This window comes from Oncorhynchus gorbuscha, linkage group LG17 (genome assembly GCF_021184085.1).
Source record: "Oncorhynchus gorbuscha isolate QuinsamMale2020 ecotype Even-year linkage group LG17, OgorEven_v1.0, whole genome shotgun sequence".
In the NCBI taxonomy this organism is placed as follows: domain Eukaryota; kingdom Metazoa; phylum Chordata; class Actinopteri; order Salmoniformes; family Salmonidae; genus Oncorhynchus; species Oncorhynchus gorbuscha.
The window spans coordinates 40097975-40112105 of NC_060189.1; the positions used below are offsets into that span (position 1 = coordinate 40097975).

At 42.1% G+C, this 14131-nt stretch overlaps 1 protein-coding gene across 3 annotated transcripts in view; it reads right to left on the reverse strand.

Moving 5' to 3' along the window:
* Positions 1 to 12814, reverse strand: part of sptlc2a (serine palmitoyltransferase, long chain base subunit 2a) — a 61364-nt gene extending 48550 nt beyond the window's left edge. The window contains exons 1-2 of one of the 3 annotated variants that reach the window (XM_046307920.1): positions 12316 to 12811; positions 476 to 682 (exon numbers count right to left, since the gene is read on the reverse strand). In XM_046307920.1, coding sequence (XP_046163876.1) covers positions 476 to 682; positions 12316 to 12462 — 354 coding nt within the window. In that variant the 5' untranslated portion in view covers positions 12463 to 12811. Of the gene's footprint in view, positions 1 to 475; positions 683 to 12315 lie in introns of all 3 variants that reach the window. The other 2 variants (XM_046307919.1, XM_046307921.1) reach the window with 2 other exon arrangements.
* Positions 12815 to 14131: the final 1317 nt, after the last annotated feature.

The window sequence follows — 14131 nt, forward strand, 5'->3', positions numbered from 1 at the left end:
TACATTAGTACATAACAACCTCCTTCTCACACTCCTACTTCCTGTTTACAAGTGTATGTCACAATGATTGACTGTTGCGTTACGCCCGAAGTGGTTTTAATTGGTCAAAAAAAGCTTTCCTTCCTTTTTCACAAACATTCCATCTGAGATCTGAAGAGTTGTTTGATATCCTCCCCAAAATTGGACTTCAGTGCCAAAATAAATGGGTGCATGTGTTACAGTGAATGCTTCCAAGAGTAAAATTTCAATGTCGAAGGTAACCTCCTTTTCTTACCTCAAAAGTAAATAAGTTGAACATATAACACACAACGTCACTTTTGAAATATGAAAACATCTGACAACTTCATTCATTCATTTTGAATCCCCTTAACAAATAATGGTGTTGATGAACAAGATAAGATTAATGGAAATGACAATTAATAACATTTATCAAACAAACTGAGGACAAAGCCAGGTGAGGTGGTCATAATCGTACCCTCTGCTCCTCCCTCTCGCGGGCAACATGACACCTCTCGATCTTCCAGTCCCGGAGGAAGTCTCGGAGGTATCCGAAGATGGTGAGGATGCCGTAGCCCATGTAGGTGAGGACCGCCACCAGCATGGGCGTTTCCTCAAAAGACTCGATGAAGGGACGACTGTACAGGCCCAGGCCGCTGCTGCCATTACACGCGGTGTGCTGCACCTGGGGGGGGGGGGGGGGGGGGGGGGCAAGGTGATTTACATTGACATTTTAGTCATTTAGCACGGTGTTATCCAGAGCCACTTACATTTAAGTGCATTCATATTAAGACAACTAGGTAAGACCGCCACATATCACAGTCAGTAGCTAGGTTTCCATCCAATTGTCGACAGATTTTCAGGCAAGTAATTCAAAAATCTGCACAAAAACAATATGCGCATTTTACCACCAGATGTGTTTCCATCAAATTGCGGGTCAAAGGCTGTGCGTGGTGACGTAATGCACATAAAAATAACAGCTGTGGTTAAATTCTCATGTACCGAAATCAAATGTAAGTTAAATGAGTTTCCATCGCATTTTCAACTCTACTAATGGTTTTGTCATAACAAAAACAGCTCACAGATACTGTGCAGAACAGGTAGCCGACTACATGATGAGATTATTATGGACATAAGAGCAAGAACAGTTTTTTTTGGCAAACAGCAGCCAAACTTCGATCCTCATGTAAACAGAATAAGACCCTCTATGTATTGGAAGGGAGTATCAAGCTCATCACCTTGCACTTTCACCACCCTGTGGCATTCATCATAATGTATTTAATTTGTAGCCTAATAAACTGCGTGCTCTCCTGAGAAGTCGTAGACGGGAGGACCACACAACATACCATCGCGTGACTCCAAGTTTACATCGATATAACGCTTATTATATATCAATATTTGCACAATAGTGTTTCCACTGCCATTTCTCACATCCTTAATTTTACAGACACAAAAAGATCCCACATTGTCTAGCATATTTTGTTTCGTCGACATTTGGAAAGTTTACCAACAATTTGGCTATTTCCATCAGGCCTGTCGTGACATTCTTTAGCATGCGTGTACTTTACTCACATAAAAAGGTTAGATGGAAAGCTGGTTATAGTAACCTGGTTCTCTCAATAAAGTAGGCTAGTTATCAGCACAGTCAGCGCTAGTAGTAAAAGGCAAGTCTGAGTGTTATTCTGGGTTTTTGGGTGATGGTGATATGAGGTGGTTGGGATGAAGGAAATGTCAATTCAGTTCAATTACCTTTACTCATCCCATGTCAACAACAACAAGAAACATACTGTAAAGGGTCTTTCCTTTTGATTCCAATCACTTTGTTGTCCATACCCTTGTTGACTTTAACAAAACGTCCATACATATTTACAAAGAGTTTGGTTTGCTTTTTGATATCGTCCAGGCCCATTGTGTCAATGGCATGAGTTTCATGATCTGGAAATGTGAAAGTCTCACAAGTCTGGGTAATACACGTATTTCAAAGCACTTGGATCATAGTAATAACAAGCTGTTGCATGTTTTGTATAAAAACATAGAAGGCATGGCTTACATATCTCTCCTAAGGTCTCACATACACGGGACATACACTTTTCAAAGCACTTGCCACCATCTGATGTCTTTAACGCACGCAAAAATGTAAATGAATACTTGTCTGGCAGCTGGCGCCGAGGTGTCTGCATAACCTAATTCCTGGTCATTCATATGACAATTTCTGTGTGTTCCCATCATCACCGAACAGAATTTTAATTCAGTAAGTGGTGACTAGTCTATGTGGTCAGTGAATATTATTACAGTGTTAGCACTGTGGGAAGAGGAAGTGAGATATTCAAAATAGCCTACAGAAGGATACTATGGGCTAGCTATGTTTTTACACTGACCTTATGTAAAGCACGGTTGCTCTGGCTATCAGATTTGTGAGTCAAATAAAAGGGAGGGGCTGCTCCATGACTGAGGGTGTTGTTTCTGAGCAACTCACACGAATCAAACATCTTGCCAATGAAATAAATCAAAACAACGAAATGCTGCCACTGATCTACGCCTGGATTATTAAAACAAGTAGGCATGCATTCGGCATTCCCAGGGCCAACCGTAGGTCAAATGTATGCATGCATGACGGACGCTTTTATCGCTTTGGATAAGAGCATCTGCTAAACGGCTTATGATTATTAGGCCTGTATTCTGCTACGCTCCTCTTTTTAATAAACACACTACAGTTGAAGTCGGGAAGTTTACATACACTTAGGTTGGTGTCATTAAAACTTGTTTTTCAACCACTGTTAACAAACTAAAGTATTGGCAAGTCGGTTAGGTCATCTACTTTTGTGCATGACACAAGTAATTTTTCCAACAATTGTTTACAGACAGATTATTTCACTTATAATTCACTGTATCACAATTCCAGTGGGTCAGAAGTTTACATATACTAAGTTGACTGTGCCTTTAAACAACTTGGAAAATTCCACAAAATATTGTCAGACTTTTATCTCCCTCACCAACTTTAAACATCTGCTATCTGAGCAACTAACCGATCGCTGCAGCTGTAAATAGTCTATCGGTATATAGCCCACCTAATTTACCTACCTCATCCCCATACTGTTATTTTATTTTATTTACTTTTCTGCTCTTTTGCACACCAGTGTCTCTAACTGTACATGTTCACCTGATCATTTATCACTCCAGTGTTAATCTGCTAAATTGTAATTAATCACTCCTATGGCCTATTTATTGCCTACCTCCTCATGCCTTTTGCACACAATGTATATAGATTTTTTTTCTACTATGTTATTGACTTGTTTATTGTTTGTTTACTCCATGTGTAACTGTGTTGTTGTCTGTTCACACTGCTATGCTTTATCTTGGCCAGGTCGTAGTTGCAAATGAGAACTTGTTCTCAACTAGCCTACCTGGTTTAATAAAGGTGAAATAAATTTAAAAAAACAGCTTGGAGTCAATTACCAGACCATGCATTCCCGTCCCTCCCACTCTCCGCCTTACGCCTGGGAAAAGGAGCTAGTGTAGCTACAACAAGTAGGCCTAGGTTAAATCCTTGATTCATTTCCTTGTATCTAAGATCTGTTTGTGATGTCTTGGCAATGCCTTATTGAATTGTCATACCCTAGTTGGCAAGACATCAGTATCTGGGCCCCAGTGTTTGACTTCCAATGCAATGATGTAACTGGAATGACGAGATCGATGTTCTTCTTTTATGTTTAGGTTTTAATATTTCACTGCCACACTGTGTTCGATCTTGTCTAGCCATCTCGTCTCAAGAGGACCACAATGGAAATAAGTCCCAGACTTTATTGTGTGTTATCCTCGCTGATTTGATTAATGTGCATGTATGGCCTTTAAGTTTTATGTGTGCTTGTTTTTTTAAGTGGTTGAATTAATAAACTAAACTAAAAATGCTCTAGCTAGAAGATCACACAGTCGGTTGAGCATGGCGCTTGTAACGCCAAAGGTTGTGAGTTTGATTCCCGCTGGAGCCAATGTATGCACGCATGACTAAATCGCTTTGGATAAAAGTGGCTATATAGGAGGGCAAGACATTGATATAGCCAACTTGATAGAATTGTCTCTGAGAATTTTAATTTAGAGCCATCTTAAAGATATGTTGTTGACTCATGAAAGAGATGTTATCAAATTTGCAATACACTAGGCTAATTAAAATTAAGTCTGGATCAAGAGGTGGAAAATTAATGAACAGCGCCCTGTTCCTCTGCGTTCCCTCTATAGATGGGGAGTTAGGGAGTACAGGTATAGGGTTGTGACCAGGGACTAAAACAAACTTTTTTGTATACCAGACACTGTGGCAGGTAGAATCTTTTTTTTTTTTTTTTTAAACATCTACCAGCCACTCAGATCTTTTCCCAGCCAAATGTTTTCCCCGCCATAATTACACATACAAAAACAGATAAGCATGTTCAGTAATGTTTTTAAAAAAAATGTATCACGAGTAAGACTTAAATGTAATATTCCGTGACAAACATTTTTCAGTTGCCCCTTTAAGGTTACCTTGGTAACGGGGCCACTCAGGTCTTCACATATGCCTGTGAGAATTTCACTAGAAGGAATCCAGCTTTTGAGAATTAATGTCAGATTTGACATTTCATATCAGGTTAGGAGAATTTATGCAGTAGGTTATGAGAATTATCATAACAGGTTAGGAGAATTAGTTTAAGGTTAGGAAAGGGGTTAAGGTTAATTTAACACTAATTTTGTTAAAATATTTTTGACATAATTACATCAAAAAAACACAAACGGATGACCGTGCTTTGTAATGTTTCTAAAACAAGAATTGTATTAGTTAGAAGTAATGTGGTATATTGCTAAATTTCATTTAATTTTTTTGTGACCTGAGTCTTTTAAATCTACACTGAAAAAAATAATAAGTGCAACATGTCAAGTGTTGGTCCCATGTTTCATGAGCTGAAATAAAAGATACCAGAAATGTTCCATATGCACAAAGAGCTTATATCTCAAAGATTTTTGCCACAAATGTTTACATCCCTGTTAGTGTGCATTTCTCCTTTGCCAAGGATAATCCATCCACCTAACAGGTGTGGCATATCAAGAAGCTGATTAAACAGCATGATCATTACACGGGTGCACCTTGTGCTGGAGAAAATAAAAAGGCCACTAAAATGTGCAGTTGTGTCACAACATGATGCCACAGATGTCTCAAGTTGAGGGAGCGAGCAATTGACATGCTGTCTGCAGGAACGTCATTCGCTGCATGAGACAAATGGTGGTCCCAACAGATACTGACGGGTTTTCTGATCCACACCCCTACCTTTGTTTTTATTAAGGTATCTGTGACTAACATATGCATATCTGTATTCCAAGTCATGTGAAATCCATAGATTAGGGCCTAATGAATGCATTTCAATTGACTGATTTCCTAATATGAACTGTATCTCAGTCAAATCTTTGAAATTATTGCATTTATATTTTTGTTCAGTATAGTGGATTTGGTATTCAGACCCAGACTTTTTCCACATTTTGTTAAGTCACAGCCTTATTCAAAAATAGAATAAATGCATGTTTTCCCTCATCAATCTACACACAATAGCCCATAATGAAAAAGGGAAAACAGGTTTAGACATTTTTGCAAACTTATTAAAAATAAAAAAAAACATAAGTACATAACTATTCAGACCCTTTGCTATGAGACTCGAAATTGAGCCCAGGTGCATCCTGTTTCCATTGACCATCCTTGAGAGGTTTCTACAACTTGATTGGAGTCCACCTGTGGTAAATTCAATTGATTGGACATGATTTGGGAAGGCACACACCTGTCTATAAAAGCCCACACAGTTGACAGTGCATGTCAGAGCAAAAACTTAACCATGAGACCAAAGGAATTGTACATAGAGCTCCGAGACAGGATTGTGTCGAGGCACAGATTTGGGGAAGGGCACCAAAACCACGCCTAGAGGAAACCTGGTACCATTTGCAAACATTTCTAAAAACCTGGTTTTGCTTTATCATTATGGGGTATAGTGTGTAGATTGATGATGGTGTAACATAACAAAATGTGAAACGTCAAGGGGTCTGAATACTTTCTGAAGGCACTGTTACACTCCTGTCCCCTAGTAACCGGCTGGTATATAAAACATCCTCCATTTAGGCTGTAGATGCATCGGTTTCCTCCTTAACTAGCTTTAATGGCATGCTGCCCCAAAAACAAACTGGGAAAATATGCGTACCGTCTTAATAAAACAACTTTCAACAAACCATGCTAGAGTGGATAATGCTACTTCCTGTCGTTGTAGCATCCCGTTTAGCCAGGGGTAAGCAACAGACTGCTGCAACCTGATTGGCTGAATGTTGTGTGCAACATCTGGAAGTTGTCAGAAAATCCAAAGCTAGTGGTGGTAAACGTTATTTTATTAAGATAGTACGCATATTTTCCCCGTTTTTTTTTCAGATGCCTTTGGAGCCTGGAGGATGTACAAGCCAGTCGCCGAGAGACAGAGTGTATTACAGTCTGTGCAGCTTAATGCAGGACACCAATGACAAATGACAAAAGACGTGAGGAATAGCAGCACCATCAGGCGGCAGCAGGGCTACATCCAGTTAAGATTATTTAAGATTACACTCAACATCCTCTAGAGAACACTGATGACGTCATACCCCAAAGGCCAGCAGATGGCAATATTGAGTCGTTTCATCTTACCGTCCAAAGGGAATGTATATGCAGCTTGCTATACACTCGTATCCCCTGTGGACCAGTTTGTACATAAAACTTTCTCCATTAAGGCTGGAAAGGCGTCGATTTCCTACTTAATTCTATTTTATGATGAGAAGGCGTGAAAAAACAGGGAAAATATGCGTACTTTCTTTATGAAACACCATTTTCCACCACCATGCTAGAGTAGTTCATGCTCGTCCCGAAATTAGCGTATCACATTCAGCCAATCAGGTTTCAGCATTATTTTATTTAGAAACGTTTAGTTCAGGGCTGCGGACAAATGCGAAGTAGACAGCCCTCACCCCACAAATTAAGTTTTACATAGTCACATCCAAGTATACCTTCAAATTCCCATGGCCAAGTGAGGGATAGGCAACATCCTTGGTGGAAAGCAACCAAGCTAAAGCTATTTATCTACCTAGCAAGCTAACATAGCACTCTTGTCAGGTAGCTAGCTACAGACATTACATTTTATTAATTTAGTAGATGCTCTATTCCAGAGCAACTTAGAGGAACACGTAAGAGTGCCTTGCTTAAAGCCATAGACAGATTTTTCACTGAGCTGGCTCTGGGATTCGAACCAGCTACCTTTTGGTTACTGGCCTAATGCCCTTAACCGCTAGGCTACCTCCCGCACCATAGCTGGCTAGCTAGCTTTATAGTTTGGTTATTTATTCCATTACATTTTTGAATTCCCAAAAATACATTTATGTAGCTAGCTAGTTCCGTTTTATAGATTCATCACAATGAGTCTGAGCCACTTTGAGCATCATATTCCCCATTCGCCAATGCTAACATGCATGTACCCAATTGTCATTCTTGAGTAAAAATAAAGATACTGTACTTTAATAGAAATTACTCAAGTTACCCAGTAAAATACTACTTGAGTAAAAGTATTTGGTTTTAAATATACTTAAGTATTAAAAGTACATGGAATTTCTCAAATATGCTTAAGTATCAAAAGTAAAAAATAATTTAAAATTCCTTATATTAAGCAAACCAGAGGGTACAATGTGTTTATTTATTTATGGCTAGCCAGGGGCACGCTCCAACACTCAGACTTAATTTACAATTGAAGCATTTGTGTTTAGTAAGTCTGCCATATCAGAGGCAGTAGGGATGACAAGGGATGTTTTCTTGCCAAGTGCATGAATTTGATCATTTTTCTGTCCTGCTAAGCATTCAAAATGTAATGAGTACTTGTGTCAGGGAAAGTATGGAGTAAAGTAAATTATTTTCTATAGTAATGAGTTCATCAATGAGCTTGATGCCTTGATAAGCTCCTTTCCTGAGGACGGCTCACCTCTCACAGTTCTGGGCGACTTTAACCTCCCCACGTCTACCTTTGACTCTTTCCTCTCTGCCTCCTTCTTTCCACTCCTCTCCTCTTTTGACCTCACCCTCTCACCTTCCCCCCCTACTCACAAGGCAGGCAATACGCTCGACCTCATCTTTACTAGATGCTGTTCTTCCACTAACCTCATTGCAACTCCCCTCCAAGTCTCCGACCACTACCTTGTATCCTTTTCCCTCTCGCTCTCATCAAACACCTCCCACACTGCCCCTACTCGGATGGTATCGCGCCGTCCCAACCTTCGCTCTCTCTCCCCCGCTACTCTCTCCTCTTCCATCCTATCATCTCTTCCCTCCGCTCAAACCTTCTCCCACCTATCTCCTGATTCTGCCTCCTCAACCCTCCTCTCCTCCCTCTCTGCATCCCTTGACTCTCTATGTCCCCTATCCTCCAGGCCGGCTCGGTCCTCCCCTCCCGCTCCGTGGCTCGATGACTCATTGCGAGCTCACAGAACAGGGCTCCGGGCAGCCGAGCGGAAATGGAGGAAAACTCGCCTCCCTGCGGACCTGGCATCCTTTCACTCCCTCCTCTCTACATTTTCCTCCTCTGTCTCTGCTGCTAAAGCCACTTTCTACCACGCTAAATTCCAAGCATCTGCCTCTAACCCTAGGAAGCCTTTTGCCACCTTCTCCTCCCCCCCCCTCCTCCCTCTCTGCAGATGACTTCGTCAACCATTTTGAAAAGAAGGTCGATGACATCCGATCCTCGTTTGCTAAGTCAAACGACACCGCTGGTTCTGCTCACACTGCCCTACCCTGTGCTCTGACCTCTTTCTCCCCTCTCTCTCCAGATGAAATCTCGCGTCTTGTGACGGCCGGCCGCCCAACAACCTGCCCGCTTGACCCTATCCCCTCCTCTCTTCTCCAGACCATTTCCGGAGACCTTCTCCCTTACCTCACCTCGCTCATCAACTCATCCCTGACCGCTGGCTACGTCCCTTCCGTCTTCAAGAGAGCGAGAGTTGCACCCCTTCTGAAAAAACCTACACTCGATCCCTCCGATGTCAACAATTACAGACCAGTATCCCTTCTTTCTTTTCTCTCCAAAACTCTTGAACCTGCCGTCCTTGGCCAGCTCTCCCGCTATCTCTCTCTGAATGACCTTCTTGATCCAAATCAGTCAGGTTTCAAGACTAGTCATTCAACTGAGACTGCTCTCCTCTGTATCACGGAGGCGCTCCGCACTGCTAAAGCTAACTCTCTCTCCTCTGCTCTCATCCTTCTAGATAAAATCGGCTGCCTTCGATACTGTGAACCATCAGATCCTCCTCTCCACCCTCTCCGAGTTGGGCATCTCCGGCGCGGCCCACGCTTGGATTGCATCCTACCTGACAGGTCGCTCCTACCAGGTGGCGTGGCGAGAATCTGTCTCCTCACCACGCGCTCTCACCACTGGTGTCCCCCAGGGCTCTGTTCTTGGCCCTCTCCTATTCTCGCTATACACCAAGTCACTTGGCTCTGTCATAACCTCACATGGTCTCTCTTATCATTGCTATGCAGACGACACACAATTAATCTTCTCCTTTCCCCCTTCTGATGACCAGGTGGCGAATCGCATCTCTGCATGTCTGGCAGACATATCAGTGTGGATGACGGATCACCACCTCAAGCTGAACCTCGGCAAGATGGAGCTGCTCTTCCTCCCGGGGAAGGACTGCCCGTTCCATGATCTCGCCATCACGGTTGACAACTCCATTGTGTCCTCCTCCCAGAGCGCCAAGAACCTTGGCGTGATCCTGGACAACACCCTGTCGTTCTCAACCAACATCAAGGCGGTGGCCCGTTCCTGTAGGTTCATGCTCTACAACATCCGCAGAGTACAACCCTGCCTCACACAGGAAGCGGCACAGGTCCTAATCCAGGCACTTGTCATCTCCCGTCTGGATTACTGCAACCCGCTGTTGGCTGGGCTCCCTGCCTGTGCCATTAAACCCCTTCAACTCATCCAGAACGCCGCAGCCCGTCTGGTGTTCAACCTTCCCAAGTTCTCTCACGTCACCCCGCTCCTCCGTTCTCTCCACTGGCTTCCAGTTGAAGCTCGCATCCGCTACAAGACCATGGTGCTTGCCTACGGAGCTGTGAGGGGAACGGCACCTCAGTACCTCCAGGCTCTGATCAGGCCCTACACCCAAACAAGGGCACTGCGTTCATCCACCTCTGGCCTGCTCACCTCCCTACCACTGAGGAAGTACAGCTCCCGCTCAGCCCAGTCAAAACTGTTCGCTGCCCTGGCCCCCCAATGGTGGAACAAACTCCCTCACGACGCCAGGACAGCGGAGTCAATCACCACCTTCCGGAGACACCTGAAACCCCACCTCTTTAAGGAATACCTAGGATAGGATAAGTAATCCCTCTCACCCCCCCCCTTAAGTTTTAGATGTACTATTGTAAAGTGACTGTTCCACTGGATGTCATAAGGTGAATGCACCAATTTGTAAGTCGCTCTGGATAAGAGCGTCTGCTAAATGACTGTAAATGTAAATGTAATGTAGTGAAGTAAAAGTTATCAAAAATATAAATAGTAAAGTAATGTACAGATACCACCAAAAAATGGCTTAAGTAGTATTAGAAAGTATTAACTTAGATATTTTACACCACTGACTGACTTTGTCCTTGTGTTTCTTGGCCCATTATAATTTTGTTCACACACACTAGGTTGTTTTTCAATGTTACTTTCAGTTTGCTGCAACAGTCTGCTGCTAGGAAGACATTTTAAGTAAGATTTTTTTTCTAGCACAGACAAGCAAGTGCCTAAATTGCTATGGTAACGAGCCATCCCTTAAAGGGGCAGCTGAACATTTGTCTCACCTAATGATTGTGCTTGATTGAGCATGGATCCATCCTAAAATATTTTATTAATGAACTTTTAGTAATTTCTTATCATTAAAACACTCAAATACTTAGTCTCTTAGATGTATTTGTGTGCTACATGTCTTCTTAGGAGCAGATCATGAACTGCTTGTAAAAAATGTCAAAATAAAGTCTTGAACTATAATAATAAATAAGCCATACTCAGCCTTCGTTGATTCAGTTCTATACCTGTTCATCTCGTTTTACTATTGTATCTAAATGATTTATTTTAACAAACATTGGTTGAAAGACAGGTCATAAAAATGTAATTATGCAATATACCCCATTACTTCTTACAAGTAATACATTTTTTGTTTTAGAAAAACAGAAAGCATTCTCGTTCTTTGTGTGTGGGTGTATTTTATTTTGGCTGGTAAAAGATCTGAGTGGCTGGTAGATTTAAAAAAATATTTTTAAATCGTTGCTGGTGGACCAAAAAGTTCATTGGTACGCAACATCCGGGACTAGTATTAATTACTCTAGCATGGTGGTGGAAAATGGCTGAATGTGATACGCTAATTTAGGGACTAGCATTAACTACTTTAGCATGGTGGTGGAAAATGGTGTTTCATAAAGAAAGTATGCATATTTTTTGGCTTTCTCACCATTAAATTGAGTTAAGGAGGAAATCAATGATTTTGCAGCATGAATGGAAAGTGTTATATACGAACCGGTATACGAGTGTATAGCTGTGATTCCCTTTGGACGGTAAATTAAACGACTGAATTGCACCATCTGCTGGCCTTTGGGCTAATGGCATCAGTGATGAATTAAATGATTGTTGACATTGTAGCTAGCTAACTAGTTGTTTGTAAAAAATAAAAGGCTGGAAAAGCAGCAAGCTGGCTACACTGCAGATATAATTAGCTAACACTGTGGGATGTAACGTTACCAATGAAGGCTGATGGGAGGAGCTATAGGAGGACGGGCTGGATTGGAATGAATGGAACGATATCAAACACATCACACACATGGAGACCCCATGTTTGATTCCATTAATTCCAGTACAGCATTAGAATGAGCCCGTCCTCCTATAGCGCATCCCACCAGCCTCCACTTAACGTTACATAATGCTAACGTTCCATTATTACAAATCTACTTTGATGAATAGTTAATAAACCAACTAAAATATTTGGCAACAACTGTCATATGTCCAACTTACTGAGTTAGTAGACTCAGTAACGTTGGCTTCAGCTTGCGGGCAGTTGTTTAGCAAATTCAAATAGGTGTCAGTAACGATAAAGCTAACAAAATCGTTTAGCTACATTTCAAAACACATCAAGCTAAATACACATAATGTTAGCTAGCTACATTGCTAACAATACTGATTTTCAGCTTGGTGTTTTCGGTTATTCAGACAAGCCTCACCACTTCCACACCATCCATCCATTCTCCATCCATACAGTGCGCTTGGGCCTCACCTTGTCCTCGGGATAACAGTACATCGGCTGCTGATGATGGTAATGGTGATGGTTTTTTATGAAACCGTTTCTGCCCGGTTTAACGCCGTTCTTCACTCGGTGACAAACTTGTCCATTGGCCGGCTTGTTCGCGGAGCTTTCGGTCATCCTTGCCTATGATTGTGCAGTAACTTGCATGTATCTGGCTAGCACAGAATGGGGAACTCGTTTTTGGTGCCTGTCCGGGTTGTGCGCTCGCAAACCCACCCAAAAATCCACAACGAGGACACAAGGGGTGTGTTCAGTAAGGCAGCACGATGTTCAACCTTTAATTCAACATAACGGCTATAAATGTAACTTGCTGAACGAGTTTTGCGATTTCAAATGGTATCCCCCGTATTGATCAGGCCACACCCACCAAAGAGTAGCAAGACGTACCTCAAATGATGTAGAAGGACGGTACGCACAGTTTTGGGTAAACGTCTTGTTCAGTATAAACCATCACGCAACGTTGCAATCGTTGAGATGAACTGAATGCAACCCCTGAAATTCCAACCGCTGCAATACCGGAAATAAACGCCCATAGCAACCAGCGTCAGCCTATGGTATTGCGGCATTCAGGAATGGGTGCGGTTTACGAGCCTTCAGATAAGAAAAGGGAGTGGTCCTCTGTAGTGGAAATGAACTGTAGTAGCCTCTACTGTTTGGGCTCTCTGACATGTGACATCGGTCTCACCTGTTCCCACGGTGTGCTAAATTTGCAAAGTTTACCGACAAATGTGATGTTTTCATCAGGCCTGAGCATGACCTTTTTTTTATCCAACATGTACTGTACTTGCATAAAAAGGTTGAACCAGGTTTTTATTTGTATTTTTTTAATGCAGGATACAAAAATTCCATTCAAGCTAAACAATGGATATATAGTGTTTTGCAACAAAACCAATTGTGAAAAATATGAATTGAAAATCTGAGGACAGTAATATTTTACAGACACATAAAGGTACCCATAAACATTATTTTCTGAAGAAAAAACACAAATGTGAAACAAATAAACTCTTCAATTGTATGATCACATATTTAATGATCATCACAAAATGTTAAGCTACTGTACAGTAAAATTAATACTAACGTCACAAACCTTCGGAGCTTTAACGGCTCACTGTGGCTTTACCTCTGTTCTGATTCCAGATTTTTGGCCTCACTCACTCACTCACTCACTCACTCACTCACTCACTCACTCACTCACCACTCACTCACTCACTCACTCACTCACTGTGTGTGATGTATTCCAGCTCCAGTAGAACCGTGTGTGTTGTCCCGGGAGGAGGGCAGCTGTGGGAAGTTTATTCTGCACTGGTATTTTAACAGCCACGTCCAGGCTTGCAGACCCTTCATCCACAGCAGCTGTGAGAGCAATGCCAACCGCATCCTCCAGTAGGAGGCCTGTGAGGAGTGCTAACCTTGGGGAGGACACACACACACACACACACACGCACGCACGCACGCACGCACGCACGCACACACACACACACACACACACACACACACACACACACACACACACATTGTAACCTATTGTGCACACACACACACACACACACACATATGTCTATACAGGTAACTGCCAAAATAGGATCAAGTTTTCATCCAGCCTTTTTATACACTGTATCTGCGAGCTGTTGGCGAGAGCTCATGTGCCAATACCAGAGTAGACACAATCGCTATACAACACAAAAATGTTTGTGACAAAACCATCAGTAGAGTTGAAAATGCTATGCAAACCCATTTATTTGTATTTTTCTATTCGGTACATGGGCATTTAAACGTAAAAGTAATT